At 38.2% G+C, this 23,997-nt stretch overlaps 1 protein-coding gene across 5 annotated transcripts in view; it reads right to left on the bottom strand.

Annotated features, from left to right (window-relative positions):
- Positions 1–23,997, bottom strand: part of LOC121862344 (pancreatic triacylglycerol lipase-like) — a 70,205-nt gene that overhangs the window by 30,868 nt on the left and 15,340 nt on the right. For all 5 annotated transcript variants that reach the window (XR_006088214.1, XM_042360568.1, XM_042360569.1 and 2 more), the window contains 5 exons: positions 22,394–22,539; positions 17,208–17,456; positions 11,091–11,215; positions 10,795–10,903; positions 142–310 (listed from right to left, as the gene is read on the bottom strand). Coding sequence is in view for 4 of the 5 variants with exons in the window: in XM_042360568.1 (XP_042216502.1) it covers positions 142–310; positions 10,795–10,903; positions 11,091–11,215; positions 17,208–17,456; positions 22,394–22,539 (798 nt within the window). In the remaining variant the exon portion in view is untranslated. The remainder of the gene's footprint in view (positions 1–141; positions 311–10,794; positions 10,904–11,090; positions 11,216–17,207; positions 17,457–22,393; positions 22,540–23,997) is intronic.

Genomic DNA, 23,997 nt, shown 5'->3' with positions numbered 1-23,997 from the left:
TCATAAAAAAATAGAAAGAAAAAGTGAACTTGACATAAACTTAGCTGTTTTGGTGAACTTGAGGTTCCCCTGTACACAGAAATTGTTCCATGAAAACCAATACAAAAAATCCAACACTGGAAAAAAATAAAGCAAACTTACTTGGGATTGACATTGTAACCCATATACTGTGGTGGGTGGCTGCACTCACAAATGTTGTACCATTTCCAGGAACTACACGGCCGTGCCAAAAAATGAGTTGTGGATGTAGGGTATGAAATACTCTCGGTATAGAAGACGTATGCCATCCCATGGTCACAGCTGCTCCCATCTGGAATAAAACATACAAAGCTGAAGACAAATGGTATGCACACTAGCAGAGCAAGAGCTCTTATCAACCTTTAACTTTGAAATTTGTTCCTCATACGGTACTCTCTTCTGAGAACATGTGTGTCAGTGCTGTGTCAAACCGTTTTTCCTGAAATGTAGGGAGATTGTTCACATCTTCTTTTGTGAATACGGAGGAAAAGAATTTGTTTAATGCCTCTGTTGTGCCCTGAACCAAGTCTGTGCAACTACCGTCTTCAAGTCTCTGATCTGATACGCCCACACGTCTTTAAATTCGACTTTGGGTAACGGTAGAAAACTTTTGGGGTTGACTTGCCCTTGTTTGCAATCCGTCTCTGAAGCTCTTTTCCAGCCCTTCTACACTCTGACTTTGCTTGGTTCCTGGACCTGGCATACATCCTTCTGTCCTGTTCATCATTAGTCTTGAGTCAAGACTCTTGACCCACCTCTTGAATTTCTTCTTAACTGTGTCAACCGCTGCATAATTCATGTGTAGTTGTTTCCTTGTTTACCAGCAAGTCAGGCAAGTGAAGACCCCTCATCTCCTCTCTCATCCTGTCATAATTGCCACTGTAATATTTGAACCTTGGCTTGCTCTTAACATGAACCAAGTAAGAGTTAATTCTGAAGGACAATGTCACATGATGGCTGGTGCCAATGGGAGCTAGAGGTTCCAGCTTGACCACTATACCCTCCTCGTTAGTTTGGACCTTTGTTTCCCCCTGTATTGAGTCAGATCTTTAACATTTTGAAATAGAAAATTTTCTCTCAGTCTCTACAAAAAGAGCAGCAGGATTAAATATATTTAGTTCATTGGGTGTAATTTCATTCCTCCAGTTGATGTGCCACAGTTGAAGTCCACCATGACAAGGAAAAAGGCTTTAGTTTGGGAACTATAGATACATCCAACAACGTATGATGATAATGTTAAAAGACATGTAACTTGGGGCTGCTAAGGGTGGTTTTGCTTAACCGATCAGGGCAAGGGGGAAATGAGGACGTGGCTTCCCTGTACTTTTCAACAAGCAACAAACTTGGTGTATCTTACCACACAAGCTGAGGGAGAAGAATTCCTTTATTTCATTCAAGATTCATTACTCATGCAACACATGTCAGAACCCATCAGAGGAAACAACATTCTGGATTTAGTCTTGACAACTGAGGAGGCAATGGTGGACAAGGTCCACGACTGGGAGAGACTAACTTCAACCAGTGACCACTACATACTAAGATGGAATACAATCTTTGATAGTTTGGAAAAAGTTGTAGAGAAATACATGTACTGTACTATACCTTCAACCATGAATATTACCAGCTCATGATGGACAAACTACAGATAATTAACTGGACTGAAATCATTAAAGAGGAATCAGACATAGATGAACCGATGCAAGACCATGGAAATCCTTGAAATAACAGTAGAGGAATGTATACACCAGAAAACAAGGAACAGAGGGAATAAGACTAGGTGGACGAATCACAAATCTAGATTATCCAGAATCCTCGAGTATCTAGATCAATGATTCTTAAAAATTTTCAATGTCCTTATTCACCCTTGAGTCACATCACAAAGTTTCATTCACCCTCTCATTATTTGTTATTTCCCTTTTTCCTTTCTCTGTATATACTTTTACTTTTTTTACTTTACCTCTTCGTCACTGATCGGCTCATTAGCCACTTGGGCGGTTGATCACGTCTTTGTTATGCGCTGTTGGCAAGTACTGGGCATGCACTGGCTCCTGAATGTACCTGAACCTGATTCAGTGTTGGTCAAGTCTGGTCTTGAAAGAGCTCACACTCGGTGTCGACGCAACACTTTCTGGTAGATTGTTCCAAGAGTTCACAACTCTCACTCCGAAAAAGTTTGCCCTCACAGTTTTCTGAACTTGTGGTTTCTTTAACCTTGAGCTGTGACCCTTAAGTGTTTCTTTTTAATTACCACCTGAAGAGAACTGAAAACAAAGAATGACAAGCATCACACATACCAGTGAACATTTAGTTTCTTGGGCCTTCATGGCATTTGATTTGCATTCAGGAAATTCAGGCAGTGCAACCCAATAGCTTTCATAGAAGTACGTTTCAAAACATGCTTTTTGGGTGAACTCATAGTGAAGCTCCATCAACACCTCTGTGATCTCCCTGACGTCAGCTCACTTGATGTAACTGTTGATGAAAGGATTAACAATCCACATCTGATTCTGCATGGCCTGAGCATCCTTCTGAAGAAAACATCTCAAAATTGGTAGAGAGGAACTGCAGATAGTCATAAATAACTTCCCACAGTAATTACTCCAGATCAGGTTGTTTTTCTTCCCACTGACTCTCTTGGGGAAGTTTTTAAAAAAAGAGAGAAATTGGAAAAAATTTCTTTTTGAATGCAAGCATGCCACATGGAAATTTTCACTTTCAGGACTTCTGTTTACCCAAGAACGTTAAAAAGTCACCTCCTTTCCCCCAAGGCAACGAATTGAGCTGGTTCAAATAACTGAAAATTGACGTCATGGATGAAAATATGGCCAGCCAGAAATTATGATTGAAATGCTTTGCTTTCATGCCATTTTCTTCTGTAAAACACATGTAGGTCATTACTCAGAGCCAGGACTCTTCTACACGACACCCACTGAACCTCAGAATGCAGGAGGAGAGTCTCCTAGTCAGCAAATATAACCTTCCACAACACTGATAATAGTCTCGTTTATCTCAATCACCCTAATTGCTTTATTCACCCAAACAAAAATTTTATTCACTCTTGGATAGACCAGTATCAGTATTGGTGAAAAGTGGGCCAATACGAGCCAAAATTTTTAACGAACATCTAAAAGTGCAATACAGTACTGCAATTTAAAATTGTAATAATAAAAAATTAAACAACAATTATACAGTGTCTACTATAGTAACTGTACAGACCGACATGGAGATATTACAGTAACAAAATAAAATCAATACTTTTAGTATAAGTAAAATTCTCATAATTTTAATACAGGGGTATCCTTTTTTTCAGTGTAGATCTAGAAAATTGATATAAAAATTTGAGAAACAACTTAAGTGTCTTTTCGTTTAAGATATTTATTTTTCAAGTACAGTAGGATCTCAAGTTTCGCGACTAATTGGTACCAGTTTAGTCACAAAATTTTACATCGCAAAATGAATGACCAAATTGAGCCATCTTGTATCAATCAAAGGAACTAAATAACATTGCTAGGAAGGTACATATCTTCACATCAAATACTACAGTATACAGTGTGTTATAGTGACCCGTTGTAAGCTGGTCTGTTGAAAGCTCTCACACGAATGCACCCAGAGTGAATACCTTCCGATACAGCTTATCCTTTTATTTTCAAGTCATATTACAAATTACATATTGAATTTTTCTCTATTATTGAAGATGTTAAATTATTCATGATGCGAATAGAATACCGATTCAATAAATAAACCTGACAAATGCGGCAACACCCGATAAACCTCCCTACATACTCAAGTGTCTTGGTTCTCGGTAGGCCTATGGCAAATCTGACTAGACCACTGAACAGTATTCAGTGAACAAGTGTTGTTCTGTTTGTAAGATTTTTTTTTTTTCAATTTCTCCCATTTCTTAATACTTACTGTACTTAGTGGTCCCTCGGTTAACGAATTACCTTCCATAAGATTCTTCACTTCAGTTAACGAGCAAACCCGACATGTTTTCGCCTGCCCACCAGCTGTAGTATTAGTACGCCAATACAGTAATCGGTTTTAGTGCTTAAATTCCTTACCATTTTAGTAAATATTGTTACAACCGTGTCGTATTTTTCTATTTTTTTTTTAATATATAACATGCTTCCATGTTGTTCCATATTATTACTGTAATGATGTGTTATATTTACTATTATATAATCTAGTCACCTTACCCTGTGCTGTTAAGGTTTTAACTGTTATTATTTGTTCAAGCCCATCTTATTTCTTCATTTAGTGTTGTAACAAGCATTCTTTATTCTCTAACGACCATCTGCATCGTTAAACGACCCACCAGCGGGTCGCACTGGCAGGAAAAGGCCATATATATATATACAGTGACCCCTCGTTTAACGAACACCTCGATTAACGTAATTTCGATTAACGAACTGCCTTCCATAAGGATCTTCAATTCGGTTAACGAAAAAAAATTCGGTTAACGAAGTTCTTACGAACCGACCTCAACATGTTTTCGCTTGCACTGACCGGACAACCAGCTTTAGTATCAGTCCGCCAATACATTAATCGGTTCTAGGGCTTAAATTCCTTACTATTTTAGTAAATATCAAGAAGTTTATACTATTCAATAATTTTAAGTTTAATATTCAATTTTTTAGTCATTTTAACAATTATTGAACATAATTGAAGGTAAAGTGACTAGTTTAATGCACGGCATCCAGCCTCTTAACACAGCAAACAGGAGTTAGTCTCTCTCTGTTTTCATTGGAGGTAACATCTTGCTTGAGACTCTCTTCAACTAAACGCTTTTTTTCTGTTTCCAAGCAAATTATTGGTCATTTTGAAATATATTTTACATATTGACAATATATAATGCAGTGCAGTGTTGATTTAAAGAAAATAATCTTGAATTACACCAAGAGAGCTAAAATTTTATGGGTGAAATGGCGCGACTTCTCTTCCACCCCAATGCCTTCTCTTCTTCCTTCTCCTCCACCCCCATTCTAAATCCCATCATCATCATCATCATCCAGGAGCCTTCTACATACACACCTCAAAGTAAGTAAACTTTTCTACCATTTTTGTTGAATTTAGGAAATTTTCGGTGAGCTGGAACCAATTACCCAAAAACCCATTGAAACAATGGTTTCGGTTAACGAACGACCTTCTGGAAAGGATTGAGTTCGTTAACAGAGGGGTCACTGTATATATATATATATAGTAGTCCAACTGATGGAAGGCAGTTCAGTCCTCGTCATACAGTTCACATCCTTTGAGTGACACTCGTCACCTGTTACTTGTACTTAATTTATTTGTGTTGTTCCTGTCGCCACCATTGTGGTATATTTATGTGAGTACCTATTTATGTCTCTATTTATGTCCATCAGTATTTGCTTAGTTACATTTAAGTAATTCAGTGTTGTTTCACGTTAGTTAATTTCAGTGTTAGTTTTTATACGTTTATGCAGTGTTAACGTAATCCAATGCTTTATTTTTATTCTTTTGATGTTTCGATGTTTAGTATCATTTGTGTCTTAAAAGTTTCGATGGCGAATCAATTTGTTGTCAACCTACGAGGCTCTTTATTGTGTTAATATCTAATTAATTAAATTCTTAAAGGTTTACTTTATTTATTTTTATTCTTTTAATTTACTTCTTTTTTTTGTTTGGTTATGCCTAGAACTTGGATATTTAAGTAAATTAAGAGACGGCGTAACAGTTTTGGAGACCTTGCCAGGATTCACTAACGACCTTTTGACACTTGCGATTTTTTTTTCTAAGCATGCTGTACCTCTTAGGAAAGTTACTGCTAAGGCCCTTGTTAAACGTTTGCTTGACCTGTTTAGCCACTTTGGGTTGCCGTACCGTGTTCAAACGGACGGTGCTTCATATTTTGTAGGAAAAGTTTTCAAGGAAGCCCTAACAGAGTTGGGAATAGTTCATTGTGTATCTTCTTACCACCCCCAGACTCAGGGTGCAGCAGAATGTTCACACCAAACCTTAAAAACTATTTTGCTCATGTACGGTATGCTTTGCAGTACGAGTCTTCTTGGGATATAGATTTACCTTATATTTTGTTTGTTCTTCGGGATGCCCCGAATGAAACGACAGGTTTCACCCCTTACGAGCTTGTTTTCGCTCATCAAGTAAGAGGTCCTTTGCACATAGTTAGAGATAGATTGTTAGGTAGTAGTGAAGAGAGCATTAGCATATTAAGTTTAGTAGATGTTAGAGAGAAGCTTTTAAGATGTTGGAGCCTTGCTGCAGACCACTTACAGCAGTCGCAGTCCAAGACATGGTACGACAAGCGTGCCAGACACAGAGTTCCAGATAGGAGATCAAGTTCTCATTCTCTTGCCGAGACATGGACAGCCGCTCCATGCGAAGTTCAGTGGGCCATATAGAGTGGTGAAGAAGGTAAGCCCCACGAATTATATTATCTCTACCCCTGACAGGCGCCGACTACAGCGCTTATGTCACGTCAACACCAACAAGCTGTACCACACACGCCCAGCACCCCCATCTGTTGCTGATGATCCAGTTCCCGTGTGTGCCGTTGACACTTTCTTGGTAGACGGTGAGAAAGAAGAGGAAAAAGAAGGGGGCAAGTCCACTCACCCTGTCATCAGTCAGGGTTTGGCAGTCCAACTCCGTGGAGTTGCAGGAGAAGCTATAGCATCTACCAGGACACCAGAGAGCCGACGTGCTGGCGGCCATCCAACAACATCCTCTTATCTTCCAAGACAGTCCTGGCTGTACCACTGCCGTGGTGCATGATATCGATGTTGGTTCTGCTAAGCCTATCAAGCAAGCTCCTTACCTTATTCATCCAAGCCAGGTGGAGGAAGTAAAGCAGGAGTTGGCCAACATGGAGTCCATGGGCATTATCGAACCAGCGACTGGTGCTCACCAGTCACTCTAGTACCTAAGAAGGACGGCACTCTTCGATTCTGCATCAACTTCTGCAAGGTCAACGCCGTCACCAGCAAGGACAGCTTCCCTCTACCAAGAGTCGACGACTGCATCAAAGCAATCGGGAATGCCAAATTCCTCTCCAAGATTGATTGCCTTCGAGGGTTTTGGCAAGTACCATTGACCCGTCGTGCTAAAGACATCTCCAGTTCTGTGACACTAGGTAAGACCTATAAATTTAATGTCATGCCTTTCGGGCTTTGCAATGCCCCTGCCACCTTTCAACGGCTGATGTCACAAGTTACGGCCAATTTGCCTGGTTGTGTAGTATATTTAGATGATATTGTAATTTTTTCTGGCACTTGGTCAGACCATTTATGTCAGCTAGACGCTCTCTTCACCGAGTTAGAAAATGTAGGACTTGTTATAAACTTTGCCAAGTCAGAATTTGTTTGTGCTCAACTTTTGTATCTGGGACATGTAATTGGGTTGGGAAAACTTGCGCCTCCCACAGCAAGGTGTGACACTATTTCTCAGATGCCTGTTCCATGTAACAAACGACAAGTCCGCAGATTTTTGGGTTGTGGGGGTTATTACCGGAGATATATTTGTAATTTTGCCGAGTTGGCACTACCCCTTACTGATTTGTTGAAGAAGGGTAATATTTTTTGTTGGAATTCAAGGTGTCAGGATTCTTTTCAAAACTTGAAAAATGTATTATGCTCATATCCTATTTTGAGAGCCCCTAATTTTTCTAAGCCTTTCAAGCTAGCCTGTGATGCTAGTGATCTTGCTGCAGGTTCTGCCCTGTTGCAAGAGGATGATGACAGTGTAGACCACCCAGTGGGATTTTATAGTAAAAAATTCAATCCAGCTCAAACCCACTATGCAACAGTGGAAAAAGAATTGCTGTCAATTATCCCAGCTTTGCAACATTTCAGTTATTATTTATTACCAAGTAGGCCTATTGTAATTTATGCAGAACACAAACCATTGCAATTTCTCAAAACATTCAAGTTAAAAGTCCAGAGATTAATTCGCTGGAGTTTGTTCCTTCAGAACTATTATTTATATGTTATACATGTTAAGGGTTCAGACAATGTGCTGGCTGATCTGTTATCTAGACCCACAGAATGAACACGTGTCATATCAAAATTTGTGCGAGCAAAAATTTTATTTTATGGGGGGGAAGTGTTACGACCGTGTCGTATTTTTCTATTTTTTTTATATATAACATGCTTCCATGTTGCTCCATATTATTCCTGTAATGATGTGTTATATTTACTATTATATAATCTAGTCACCTTACCCTGTGCTGTTAAGGTTTTAACTGTTATTATTTGTTCAAGCCTATCTTATTTCTTCATTTAGTGTTGTAACAAGCATTCTTTGTTCTCTAACGCCCATCTGCATCTTTAAACGACCCACCGGCGGGAAAAGGCCATATATATATAGTAGTCCACTAACTGATGGAAGGCAGTTCAGTCCTCTTGTCATACAGTTCACATCCTTTGAGTGACACTCGTCACCTGTTACTTATACTGTACTTAATTTATTTGTGTTGTCCGTCACCACCAATGTGGTATATTTAGTGAGTACCTATTTATGTCTCTATTTATGTCCATCAGTATTTGCTTAGTTACATTTAAGTAATTCAGTGTTGTTTCACGTTAGTTAATTTCAGTATTAGTTTTTATATGTTTATGCAGTGTTAACGTAATCCAATGCTTTATTTTTATTCTTTTGATGTTTCGATGTTTAGTATCATTTGTGCCTTAAAAGTTTCGATGGCGAATCAATTTGTTGACAGCCTACGAGGCTCTTTATTGTGTTAATATTTAATTAATTAAATTCTTTAAGGTTTACTTTATTTATTTTTATTCCCTTTCAATTTACTTTACTTTTTTTGTTTGGTTACGCCTAGAACCTGGATATTTAAGTAAATTAAGAGACGGCGTAACAATATAAAGAAAGTTGTACTATTCAATAATTTTAAAAGTTTTATATTCATTTTTTTTAGTCATTTTAACAATTATTGAACATAATTGAAGTACAGGAAACTAGTTTTTTGCACGCCAAACAGACACTTGACACACCAAGCTTGGCGTCAGTTTGTTTACCAGTTCAGAGGAAGGAACATCTTGTTTGAGACTCTTCAACATAAATGCTTTTTTCTGTGTTTCCAGTCAAATTATTGGTAATTTTGAAATATATTTTACATATTGATAATATATAGCGCAGTGCAGTGATGATTTAAAGAAAATAATCTTGAATTACACCAAGTGAACTAAAATTTTATGGGTGAAATGGCAGCATGGGGTGACTTCTCTTCCACCCCAATGCCTTCTCTTCTCCCTTCTCCTCCACCCCCATTTTAATTCCCATCATCATCAACCAAGAGCCTTCTACATGCATACCTCAAAGTAAGTGTACTTTACTGCATTTATTTTTAGTTTGTATGTAATTTTCGGTGAGCTGGAACCAATTACCCAAAAACCCATTGAAACAATGGTTTCGATTCACGAATTTTTCGGTTAACGAGCAACCTTCTGGAATGAATTGTGCTCGTTAACCGAGGGACCACTGTATTTTTTTATTTTTATTTTGTATTTATTTATTATTATTTCTGGTGACCAGAGCATCTCGGAGTCAGAAAAAGGTGAATTCTGATATAACAGTCTGATTTATCGAGGTTTTACTGTATAAGTAATGAACAAGATCCTAATTTAATAAGTTAAATTAAAGTAAAATTAAGACTTTTTTACTTTTATCCTCTTCACCACTGATCGGCTTCTTAGCCGCTTGAGCGATCGGTCACATCTCTGTTACGCACTGTTGGCAAATACTGGGCATGCACTGGCTCCAGAATATATCTGAACCTGCTCCAGTGTTGGTCAAGTCAGTCTGGCTTTGAAAGAGCTCACACTCGGTGCCGTCACATCACTCTGGCAGATTGTTCCAAGAATTCACAACTCTCACTCCGAAAAAGTTTGCCCTCACAGTTTTTTGGATGGCACTAAGCAATGATTCACACCTACTGGTTAGTAGATAGACCTGTCCAATTCATGCGAGTCTCCTGAAATAGAAAGTATCAGTATCAGCTTTAGGAAGAGTATTGGTATCGCCACAATTTTGGTATCGGCACATCTCTAATTGAAATTACGAAAGTAGACCGAGGGCCTTAGGACTAACAACCCTTCAGACAAGACACAATAGGGCAGACCTCATTGAAATGTTCAAAATCCTGACAGGAACGGAAAATGTGAACCTGGACATTTCTTTGCGAGATCACGCACCAGCGGCACCACCAATACGAGAGGACATTACTACAAGCCTGCCACGTTATCATGCAGAACGAACATTAAGAATCTCTTACACAGAGGCTGGTAGACCTAAAGAATGGTCGACCAGCCCAAGCTGTGGAATCAAATACAGTACTGGACTTCAAAATAACCCTTAACAAAAAAGTCTAGAACAATAGAGGGATCCTACATGAACCACTGGCCTCCTTCCCTTGGCATGGCCACCTCAAGTGGGTGCCCATTAGGGTTAAATAAGTACAGAAGGAAACTGGAGTGCCCAGAGAAAACCTTTGATGATTGGTAGAGTCGCAGTGGATAACACCCTCTTTACATCTGATCCGGGCTGGGGATTGAATACGAGACACAGTAATAAGAGGCACTAAGAAGTTATGAGAAAAAATTCACATCAATATCTATATAAAGAGCCAAAATATTCCAGTTTTCTTGAGTTTTTGCATTTTTACATGCTGCAGAAGTACAGGGTCTTCTGCCTGTGAACAACAAAATTCCCCTTTGAGTTTTCCTTGCAGTATGAGTAACATGAAGCCAGGGTAAACTTTAAATTAGTAAAGATACTACAAACCCTTGACAGCAGAAGGACCATCTCCGCCTTCCATACAAGCAGGTTGACGCTCCCCACCATTGGGCCAGAAGTCTGCATCTCCAAGGTTTTCATTTATCCCAAAGCAGTCCTAAAAGGGAAATGAAATGTTAGGTACTGTGATGACGAGTGAGTTCACTGCATTAACAAATCTAATTTCAATGTAGTATTTTACAATATTGATGGTCTCTCCAGTTTTATTGCTTATAATCTAGAAAATAAGCAGTAATTATCTTTCATTAAAATCTTAAAATTATGAATTCACATGAGTTACTGACCACCCATTGATTCAGGAGAGTAGTGCAACCATGAGTATGGATGATGTCCACAAAGACAGCATCTCTTTTGTCCAAACGATCAGCGGGCTCAGCCGCATGGTACGAGAGGCCAGCTGGATCCAAACCTGCCGGTTTATCCCTGCACTTAGTCAACAACAACTTAAGAGTACTGTATTTATTTTAGTTTTAATAGGCCTTTCTTATATAAATGAGGAATTGATCATTAAGACCTATTTTATAATTAGCACCATCTTGTATTTTCATACAAGAACAGCCATTCTTTCTCTCATATTAGGCACTGAGGTGAAGTGACAAATACTGCAGAAAATGCGTTTAAAGTTTTTTGAAGTTCAAACAACCATAACTCTCTTGTTTTTTAAGCTAGAGGGTTCTTTTTTTTATTGTGCAGCTCATTCCGTCTCCCAGCAAACTGTAAGTTAGTACTGTGAATAGTTATTATTTTATCGTGAGTTGAATGAGAATAACTACCCATGATGTACAGTTGTTTGATCTTCAAACCAACAATAATCACATTTTTCTGCATTTATTTTTATTATTGTGGGCTAATACTGCAAAACAAGTTAATGATAACCAAAACAAGTTAATGATAACCAAAAACAGCACTCGCCTTACACCCACCCCACCCCTCCAAAATGAAATAATAATAAAAAACTCATTTGCCTATCAGTGTTTATCTTACTGTCCCTATTATTAGCCAAAGAATTATAATATTGTTAAGTATAATAGTGTGTAATAATAAACACCACTAAACTCCCCCCCCCAACGTAATTAACATACGAATACAAAGGCGGAGAAAGTTTGCATAATCTTTGGTAAAAACTGTATTATGACAATAGTATTACAATCTCACGTTTTATTATCACTGAAGATCGTAGCAACTTGAAGTTACGTAAATCCTGAGGAGTGCATCTAACTTCAATGAAGTCCTGATCAAAGTCTTTCTCCGCCCCCTCTAAAAAATCGCCACACAGATTCTTCATCAACTAAATCATTGATTATTGATGCCAGCAACAGTTCAGTTTCATTATAAGACTGAGGTATGGGCTCATTTTCACTAGTATTCGTTGGGTCAGGCTCACTTTCATCACTGTCCACTTCTACTTCCTCACAGTCTGTATGTTCTTGTTGTGATACATTAGTGTCACAGTTTGTGTTATCATTTGACTCACTTTCATCATTTTGTATTAGCCTCTGTCACATTAATATTATATAAATATGAGCTAATGACATATATTCATTATATACATTCTATCACCCAGACTATTGAGCATACAGCTACATAAGCATTTGTTCTTTCACACCTTCTCGGGTGTACAGCCCATAAAACTACAGACTCAACCTTCAGTGTGTGGGTAGGCTGTTTAGTTAATGGCAGTGTTGAAGTGTGGTTACTCTCCAACCACCAGTCACCAGACTCAAGAGAGTTCAGCCCAGGTATTAAATATAATACCTGTACATCTATACTTTTATCCTCTTAACTACTGATAGGCTCGTTAGCTGCTACAGTGCTTGTCAAGTCTGGTCTTGAAAGAGCTCACACTCGGTGCCGTCAAAACACTCTTGACAGATAGTTCCAGGAGTTCACAACTCTCACTCCAAAAATGTTACCCCTCACAGTTTTCTGGACTTGCAGTTTCTTCAACCTTGAGCTGTGACTCCTTGTAGGGTGAACGTCTGTCAGTTCCAGGTAAGGACACTCGACTGGATAATGCCCTTTGAGATGTTTACACACCTCAATTAGGTCTCCCTTTGCCGGTCTGTAGTATAAGCTGGGCAATTGTAGGCGCACTAATCTCTCAGGGTAGCTGAGGTACCGCAGTGCTGGCACCAGCCTGGTGGCACTCCTTTGGACATTTTCAATCAACTGACAGTCCCTATCACATTTCGGGGACCAGACGGGGTGACAGTACTCCAGATGGGGAAGCACTTCACTCGAGGATCATTACGAGGGACGGACCGTCTAGATATCTGAACAACCTTCTTATCAGACCTAATAATTTAGTTGCCCTATTCACCCTCTTCTCACAATGGCCCGAGAACTTCAGCTCATTGTCAACATACACACAGAGGTCCTTTTCACATGGTCTCAAATAGTGCAGTTTCTTCATCCCGTTGAAACATATGATACGCCTCCTTATCGTTGGTACACCCCAGGTGCATCCTCTTACACTTCGTGACATTGAATCTTAGCAGCCCATTCTTGGAGCTCACAGAGGTCCTTCTGCAGCTCTTCGCAGTATGCTTGGTTCTTAATTACCCTAAATAACTTTTCATCATTTGCAAACATTTGTATGGAGGAGTGTATAGCTTCTGGCATGTCATTTATGAAGCAAACAAACAACAGCGGGCCCAATACACTGCCCTGTGGTACCCTGCATGTGACTAGTACAATTTCATGCCATTAATCACTACACACTACTTGTGATCATGGAGAAAGTCTCCGATCCACGCAAGGACACTTCCCCGAATCCCGTGCCCGTCCAGTTTAATTTTCAGCCTTTCATGGGGTACACCGTCAAAAGCCTTGGCAAAATCAAGGTATAAATTGTCGATATTACCACCCTGTTCAAGAATTTGGGTTTTTTCATCCACTACTTTGAGTAATTGTGTTAGGCAGGAGTGTTCCGGCATAAAACCAGCTGGGTGGGCTCTCTGCGCTCACCATGTTCCTCCAACCACACCTTCTTGGATCCCCCTGCCCCCCACCCCCCCCTTGATATTCATGGATCTGCCCCTGCATGTCGTCTCTGCCACACACAGTAGGTGAATGACAAGCACTGAATCCAAAATGGGGTAGTGGAGTAGAGGGTCAGGTAACTAAATCATGTTACCCATATCATCAGATCAACCTAATCCTCAGGTAACAACACTCAGGTTAGTTCTTTAATTTTCTTCCATAAATCCTAACAAAACATTTTCATTAAAATACTATCAAATGTGTGCAGACCTCTACTTAGTATATTCATATTTTAACTTTGTTAACGGATTTAATATTTGTTCAATCTTAGCCACCATACCCTCTTTGTTAGTTATGATGAGGTCCAGCGGTTTGGGTGTTTGCTCCCCTCGGCAGTGCGCATGATCTCTAAAATGTTCAAATAGAAATTTGTCTTAGTTTCTATAAAAAGAGTAGTGGGATTATTATGGTCATTTGGCGTGGATTCATTTCTCCAGTCGATGTCGCCATAGTTAAAGTGCCCCATGACAAGGAGGTAGCTAGGGTTGTAAACGGTTGTGCTGTCAATTAAGGCTCTTCAGTTCCTTTGATTGAATAAGTTAAGAGTTTAGGGATCTATAGATACACCCAATAATGAGTATGTCTCTTACCTTTAGTTTAATTTTACACCATTTGGACTCTTCAAAAACATCCTCTCCCTGTACCCTCGCCTGGCTGGCTCTATGGTCTTGCCTAGCATAGATAGCCACACCCCTCTTGCAAGTTTCTTGAGAAAGGTTCGTAAATAAGTCCTATCCGTCAATTCTGAACTCACATTCCTCTGGGTCGATTCTCCTGTCCTTGTACAACAGTTCTACAACACCTACTATATCAGGCTGATGTACCTTCAGTAGTGTTTCAATCTCCTCTCTCCTATCAAAGAATGTGTCTGTATTAGTGTACAGGACGTTCAAGCCAGAATTTGGTCTTGGCAGTGACTCCGGCCTCCATCTATTTTCTGCAACTGTCTCATTACTTACTCCATTGTAGCTTATATAACACTTCTTTAATAACTAATAACCTCACTGCAATTATTTTTATTGATTTCTTGTCCTTAAACAACATTATATATTCCACACAGTCTCTCCTAAGAGCCAAGATGTTTTAATTGTTCTAGTACTGTATCCTTAAACTAGGAAAAGATCTAATGAATTTTACCTTGAAATATCTTAAGTCCATAAGTAGGAAGAACCAGGCTATTTTTCTGAACAAACTTCAATAGTGAAGCCATTTCCTTCAGTGATGCCATGTTTCCTGATAAATATGTTTGTTTAACATTGGACTGCTCAGATCAGCAAATCTTGAGCAGCCAGAGTTACCATCTTGGGTTCATTAATACCCTGGTTGTTCCCAATCCCCACACACCAGGATTCACTCATTCAAAATGCCCTGGATCCAGTACTGTATATACAGGTATTTAAAATATTGCAGGAATACTGGACAAAAAATAAATAGAAATACAAATAAATAAATAAATAATATTATTTTTTTTATGTAATCTGGATAAATTGACATGAAAAATGTATGATAACATTTGAAATTGCAGTAATAAAGTAAAAAAAAACATCAATGAAAATATCATTAATGTTGAAATTAGTGTACTGTACTGTACTTCTTTTCAACAACTACATTTCCTGTTATAATGGAGAAAACAAATAATAAAGTAGAAGTATAAAGACATACACTGATCAATATATTCAAGTAGCATTAATAACAAAAAGTAATATAGAACCAAAATAAGTGTTTGTATTCTAATTATTATTATTTTTAAACTACAACAATGTTAGGTAAGAGTATTGTACTGTACTGTACTGTATTTTTCTGTAATTGTGTAAAGTACTGTACAGCGACACACAGAGCCATTTTCAAATTGTCAAACTTAATTTTTTTTTATTAATTTCAAAGAAGAAACAACAACAATAATAATAAAGTAGTGTTATGCCAAGACAATTTCGTAATACAATTATGTAAACTTGGTGTTTTGATTATTTTCTATCCCAAACAACATTTATTTTGGCAAATTTAGTGAAAACTTTGTGTATATATTGATGCACAGTAAGTCCTCGCTTAACGTCGTGGTTCCGTTCCTGAAAACCGCAATGTTAATGGAAAAATGTTTCCCATAAGAAATAGATAAAATACGGGAGTTACATTCCCCAGCTTCCCTTTGCCTTATAAAATACATTACATATACACAAATTCAAAGGAATTTTTATCGAAAATAGTTCAATATATTTTATACATTCAAAAAGATAAATAAACTAAACCATTTTGTATTGTACTCAATGATGGGCAAAGGTGGCTCTGACTGGGTGAGAGAGGGTGATGAGGCGTACAAAGTAGTCTCTGACGACGTCATACCGAGTCGGCGGTACGTTGTCTGAATCATGGGTATCTAAAGAGTAGCAACGTTATAATGAAACAACGTTGTCGGGGGCAACATTAAACGAGGACTTACTGTATTAATTATGTAAGAATATTCTAGAATGCTGAATAGTGCATCATTTTTGTTGTGATTTACTTCTTATTGTATGCCGAGATCATTCTAGAATTCTCCAGGCGGGGCTCGAGCTGCCTGGTGGAGCTAGTGAATCGCTTCCATTCATAGTGTAAAGAATAAGCCTAGCAGAACAACTGAAGACAATTGTTGTGCAAGCATTGTGGAATTGTTGTGATCAATATAAAGTGAAAAGACTAAGGAATTGTACACTGGTAGTGTGCTGACTACAGTATATTCGAAGAGTAAAGTCCAGCTGTGAAGCCATTACCCTGTTAACAGTGTTGTGAAGAATTATGTTTATTAAAGAAGATACAGTGAAGAGGATAAAAGAAAAGGAAAAGTAATCAGAGATGTGACTAATCGCCCAAGCGGCTAACGAGCCGATCAGTGGTGAAGAGGATAAAAGTACAGTACACAAGTGTGTTTCTGTGACCTGGTGGAAATCTACCTGCCTGTTGTTTGTCTGTACACTGATACCGATTGTCGGAAAATTACTGGGGACTGGCGGGATAGCCAGTGGTAATTCGATAACTATTGAGAGATATCTATCGCCTCTGTGCATACGACCCTAGCTGCTGGTAACCAGTGGAGGAAACTGGGTAGCGGTGAAAGGAGGGGGTCGTAACAATAGTAGTAATAATAATAATACAGTGATACTGTACTATACTGGAAATTTCCCGGGAGTAGTGACAAATTTACTGGAAAATGGTTTATTTTCACCCAAAGATCCTTCTTGATGAACCCTACTATAATGTACCACCCCCTTTTCTTTGTGGAACAAGTTTACCTGGGCATTCAAGAAAACCAAGGATATCTTGACCCTAGTTGGAACAGTATTCATACTTACCTCATTTGACTTCTTTGCTCACTTTTAACTTACCTGTAATTCTTGACAGAGTGCCATTGAGATGCTTTCCAGTAAAACCTGCTGCATGTGCTCCAAGGGAGTGACCTATGATGTGCACCAGGTCAGGTGATAACCCTGCTGCTCGCTCGAGGAATAAAAGGAGCTTGCTTATGTCTTCACCGACACCTGGCACCTTTGACTGTATAGCATAGTATCCGATTGTCATTGCACCTGCTGACCAATTGACGCCGATAACATTGCAGTCCTCTCGTCCCAGAAGAGCTGTGGAGGCATCAAAACTGTAACTTCAGTAGAATGTGAGTAAATGCTCTTTCTGTACACAATTCATAGCAATGTTACCAGTTTGAATAAATGTAATCATGCTTTAGATTGGAGTACATTTGGGGGGACTTTTCTTAGCTGCATTCATGATGGATAATACAGTATTAAGATACACAGAAGAGGAAGAGGTGTCTTTTACATATTTTTATTTGTCATTGTAGATTATGCAAACAGAACCACTACAGTAGAACGTCGATTTAAAGCGATTCAATTTAAGATTATTGATTTAAAGCGACACCCACAATTAAGAACAATGTTTTAATTTAAAGCGAATCTTTCCTATTTTGAGCGAGTCAATCTGGCGCATCATATTTTAAAATTCGTGCCTAATGTTTCTCTGGGCACGCTACACTGTCCTAAGGGCAAAGCTGTACTTTACATGTACTCAAAATAATGTACTAAATGATAACTAAAATTTTTGTCTAGTGCAAACTATAACATGATTATATTCAAATTAATCACTTACTGTATAAGAATTCCAGCAATGTAAATTATATTCTTCCCGGTCACTTCAGTGATACTTTATAAACAGAAAACAAAAACTCAATCTAAAGGACATAAATAAACAAATAAATACTTCACTAGACCTTCGGTGCCAACTGTCAACATGTCACTGTCACCCCCCCCATCTTCCCAGTCAGGGTTGGGTGGTAATAGGCTTACAGTTGTTATCTTATATAATATCACATACTAAAGTGTTAGGAGAATATAATTTGCATTGCTGGAATCCTTGCAAAACAGCGAATAATTTGAATATGGACGTGATATATATTTTGCACGATATAAATTTTTTAGCCTTTTGTAATAAAATTAATTAGAACATGTCTGTTCAGTGACATTTTATAAGAGAAAAACTTAAGTCACTCTTAAGGACAGATAAATAAATAAGCACTAGACCTTGGCATCAACTGTCAAACATATCACCTCACCCCCCCCCCCATCTTCTCATCAGCAAATCGCTAGTAAACAGACCATTTCGCATCCCATAATTTTAACTGTGTTAATTTATGAGTGTTTGTTTTAACATAATACTACAAAAAACAATGTTTTGTTTATTCTAGGAGATGGGCTGAGGTAGACTCTCGGTCTTTTTAGTATTTTGTGTTTCTCTCAAGTACCAAACTAAATTATTCCATTGAAACAACACTTCGATTTAGTGCGAATTCAGTTTAAAGCAACTTCTCTTGGAAAGTATCTCGTGTTGTATCGACGTTCTACTGTATTATACTTAAAAAAATATAGGAGTGTTTAGGGAGTGAATTCAACTTAGGATTATGTATACAAGGAACTTTGAAAGAGAGATCAAACAATGTGTCTTAATATATAGTCCCCAAAAAGGTATTGGTAGAGTTTCCGTTGCTACAATTTGAAACGCTAGACGAAATGCTTTTGACATGATCTCCAGCGCCTGCTTGCCATTATCAGCAACAGTAAGAGATGGGGGTAGGATTGGGGGATGGAATTTTCCTTGTATGGCATACTAGATACTGTACTTCAATGTAACAAGAAATTCATTAAGCTATATTAAGGTATGTATTGTTCGAAAACATATACGGTAGTATATTCATTCATGCTCTAAGGTGGTGGATGTAGAACTACCAACCTTTCAGAAACAGGTCAAGTAATATTGCTCAGAAAACCTCTAATCACATCAACACCATGGCTAATGATACTTTTTTGGAAGACTGCACAAAAGTACCAAAGAGTTATTAGGAAGGAAAAGAACTAGTGAACAAAAGCATTAGTTACATTTGTTGTATAAATCCTATATCAAATGTTTTTGTTGAACAGCCTCTGAAGCTTGTGGGGGAAAAGATCTTGAGGTTATAAAAAGGCATATACAGTAATAAAACTAAGCATACCACTGGAAATGATCAACAGGTAGCCAAGGACAGGAAAATTGGGAATGTGCTAGTGACTATAGAATTGAGAACTTCGCATAGATCGTTTACAATAACACAGATTGATGTAATGAAATCAATTTTAGCATGAAAAGGGAATAAAGTCACAGAACATAATATATGGGGACTGAAAGTAACTTAAATTAATGAGACAGAGAAGATGGAATTGGGATTGGCAGTAGGTGACCTGTAAAGTGACATCTGAAGATGACATGCGAGAGAAAGTTAACAAGGTAAACCATATGATATGGCAACTCCAGCAATCAATCAACCATGCTGATACAGAAAAGTTCAGGTAATGTAGAAGGCCCTGACCTGACCATGGTATTGAAGGCCATGGTCTGACCATGGTGCAGAAGGCCCTGGTCTGACCATGGTGTAGAAGGCCCTGCCCTGATCATGGTATATAAGACCCTGACCTGACCATGGTATAGAAGGCCATGGTCTGACCATGGTGTAGAAGACCCTGGTCTGACCATGGTGTAGAAGGCCCTGCCCTGATCATGGTATATAAGACCCTGACCTGACCATGGTATAGAAGGCCATGGTCTGACCATGGTATAGAAGGCCATGGTCTGACCATGGTGCAGAAGGCTCTGGTTTGCCCATATTTAATGTATGCCAATGCAGTATGGTACTGTACAGTATCTCCCTCAAGATGAAAAGACGCCCAAAAAACTGGGAATGTTCAGAGGAGGATGAAAAACTCACACCCAGGCTAATACACCTTTGCTATGGAGACTGTACGAGAATGATGAAGGTATCATCAATAGCATACCATGGGATATGTTAATATAAGATAAAGACTAAAAATTTTGGATGGAATAGTATACGGTTATATATGTTTATATGTTGCCTTTATTGATTATATATTATGTTACTTCTTACCAAAGTTAGAATGTGTTTAGGCCTGTGTAATCACGAATGTGTCAGGCACATTGTACGACAACAACAACAATAAACCACCTGAGTAAGAGTCAGCATGTAGCTTCTCATTCTCCCATTAAATCATGTAAGATACTACATATACCATACGAAGGTGTGTTCACCATATGTAACCACATGACAGTAATACCAGAGGTCTTAGTTTTAAGTTGTTCAAGGCATCCACACACCAAGCCAAGGCAAAAGAATATCTCCTTGTGCATTATGGATGCCTAGAATAGCTTGCCTGAACAGGCAAGCAAATCTCCAGAAGTTTTAAACTTCAAGAAGACTTCTTTTAAAGTGTTTTGATTATTTGTAATATTGGCATTAGCCCACCTGCTTGAACAATGAATAATGACAAAGAAACAGATGATAACCAGCCTGAAAGCCCTCACCAAGAAAAAGACAATAAAACTCTTTTCAACTAACTAAGTGACCTTGGGCTAGTAACAGGAGTTGCAGGGCTAATGCATGCTTTATTTTTTTACTGGCCCATTGGGTTAATTACCAAGTTCAAATATTTTTCAACTCAGAGCTCTGGCTAAATAGCTACCATTATGAAATGTACCATTGTTGGAAGAAACAGGGGCACGGGGATTCTTTGTAGAAAAGCATTACAGCAGCACCAACAATGACAGTGGCGAGATTAAGAAATAAACACTATGGGAAAGACGGATCTGTAAACCGAGCCAGTTTTTTGTGAATCACCATTACATTGGTTTATAGTGTTACTTTGGTTTATAGTGTTACCTTGGTTTATAGTGTTACCTTGGTTTATAGTGTTACTTTGGTTTATAGTGTTACTTTGGTTTGAGTGTTACCTTGGTTTATAGTGTTACTTTGGTTTGCAGTGTTACCTTGGTTTATAGTGTTACCTTGGTTTGCAGTGTTACCTTGGTTTATAGTGTTACTTTGGTTTTGGTTTACAGTGTTACCTTGGTTTATAGTGTTACTTTGGTTTGCAGTGTTACCTTGGTTTATAGTGTTACTTTGGTTTCCAGTGTTACTTTGGCTTATAGTGTTACTTTGGTTTATAGTGTTACCTTGGTGTATAGTGTTACTTTGGTTTATAGTGTTACCTTCATTTATAGTGTTACTTTGGTTTATAGTGTTACCTTGGTTTGCAGTGTTACCTTGGTTTATAGTGTTACCTTGGTTTGCAGTGTTACCTTGGTTTATAGTGTTACTTTGGTTTATAGTGTTACCTTCATTTATAGTGTTACTTTGGTTTATAGTGTTACCTTGGTTTATAGTGTTACTTTGGTTTGCAGTGTTACCTTGGTTTATAGTGTTACTTTGGTTTCCAGTGTTACTTTGGCTTATAGTGTTACTTTGGTTTATAGTGTTACCTTGGTGTATAGTGTTACTTTGGTTTATAGTGTTACCTTCATTTATAGTGTTACTTTGGTTTATAGTGTTACCTTGGTTTATAGTGTTACCTTGGTTTGCAGTGTTACCTTGGTTTATAGTGTTACTTTGGTTTATAGTGTTACCTTGGTTTGCAGTGTTACCTTGGTTTATAGTGTTACTTTGGTTTTGGTTTACAGTGTTACCTTGGTTTATAGTGTTACTTTGGTTTGCAGTGTTACCTTGGTTTATAGTGTTACTTTGGTTTCCAGTGTTACTTTGGCTTATAGTGTTACTTTGGTTTATAGTGTTACCTTGGTGTATAGTGTTACTTTGGTTTATAGTGTTACCTTCATTTATAGTGTTACTTTGGTTTATAGTGTTACCTTGGTTTATAGTGTTACCTTGGTTTGCAGTGTTACCTTGGTTTATAGTGTTACTTTGGTTTACAGTGTTACCTTGGTTTAGTGTTACATTGGTTTATAGTGTTACTTTGGTTTGCAGTGCTACCTTGGTTTATAGTGTTTCCTTGGTTTGCAGTGTTACCTTGGTTTATAGTGTTACTTTGGTTTATAATGTTACTTTGGTTTGAGGTGTTACCTTTGTTTATAGTGTTACCTTGGTTTACAGTGATGTTAATAAAGTTTCATTGATACAGCAAGGCCTAAGCACCATATACTATACAAGAAGAATGCCACTAACCATCCTTCATTGCAATTATCCAGGCATCGGTGCCAGATCCAAGGAACCCATGGATGATAACATAGGTGCGGCGTGGGAGGAAATGGGTGGCAGTCAGGGATGCTTGTGACTCTACTTTTAGCTCCTGTAGCTCCTCTCGATGATGCCTAGAGGTGGTGAAGAGTAGAAAATTATCATACAGTATAATGGTTGAACATACTTAATGTAACGATGGGCAGTAAAAATTGTTTATTCCTTTTATGTTTTTGACCATACTGTTATGCCGAGGCATAATTTAGTATTATAAGTTTTGTGAACTAGGTGTTCTGATTATTTTCTATTTCAAGCAGTAGTTATTTTGGCAAGTTTTGGGAGATTTCTTGTATATACTGATGTATTACCTATGTTAGAATTTTATAGAATGTGTTGCCTAGATCATTCTAGAGCTTTCTGGGCCTATCTCGTTCCAACCTGGAATGCCTGGATGACACTAGAATGCTCTAGGCAGCCGAGCAGAAGTATATGAACACCAGCTAGTTGCTAGGGAATTAGTCGCCCATTTCTGCTTAGTGTGTGAAGTACAAACCTAGTGACGGCTAAAGATAATTGTTGTTCGAGTATTGTGGAATTGTTGCGAGTGATATAAAGTGAAAAGACCGAGGTATTTCACACTGGTAGTGTGCTGACTACAGTATAGTATTCAAAGTGAGTTGTAGTCCAGTGGTAAAGACACCCTGTGAACAGTTTTTGTGAAGATTTAGTGACTAGTAAAGAAAACTACAGTTCCCAAGTGTGTTTCTGTGACCTGGTGGAAGTCTACCTGCCTGTTGTTTGTCTGTACACTGATACCGATAGTCGGGAAATTACCGGAGACTGGTGGGAAAGCTCGTGGTAATTCGATAACACATGTGATATGTCTACCACTTCTGTATATATGAACCTCGCTGATGGTAACCAATAGTTACTCTGTGCATGTAAGAGAGTAAAAAAAAAAAAATAATAATAAAATAAAGAAAGTTTTGTTTGTCTAGCCAAAATTACAAGTTGAAAATTAACAACACAACTCCCCTCAGTTCATCATGTTATCTTGCAATTAATAATACTACAGTACATACAGTACACTAAGGTGTCCCACAGAATGGGTATGTTTGCTGCAAAATGTCAGCAGCAATTAATCACAGGAAGGTTTGGTTCATAAAATCAATACAGTACTGTAAACTATAGCTTAACTTTTAGTGTCAACAATATTATGTGAAACAATGCAGGTTCTCTTACCTCATATTCATTATGAGGTGGAAAATTCAAAAGAAATTCCAGGTTCATTTATATAGAAGTTTCAACAACCTATTGCCACTCCAAACTGCAACTGGTATTGGTGGTACAGCGGTAATATGCATTTCTCTCATTACCTGTACAGTATTGTGTCCTGGGTTTAATCCCTTACTCGGTACATATGTGAGAAGGGTGTTATCCAGCGTGACCCTACAAAACATCACCGGGTTTTTCTCTGGGTACTCCGTTTTTTTCCCGTACTAATATTGGTAATAATGGTCATAAGAAAATAACAAAGAACTGACTGAGTGTCCAAACAGATAGTAAGCTGATAAATGATGAAATAATGAAGA

This window comes from Homarus americanus, unplaced genomic scaffold (assembly GCF_018991925.1).
Source record: "Homarus americanus isolate GMGI-L3 unplaced genomic scaffold, GMGI_Hamer_2.0 scaffold31037, whole genome shotgun sequence".
Taxonomy (NCBI): domain Eukaryota; kingdom Metazoa; phylum Arthropoda; class Malacostraca; order Decapoda; family Nephropidae; genus Homarus; species Homarus americanus.
The sequence above is the reverse complement of the archived record's forward strand: the minus strand, read 5'-3'. Positions and strand labels throughout refer to the sequence as shown.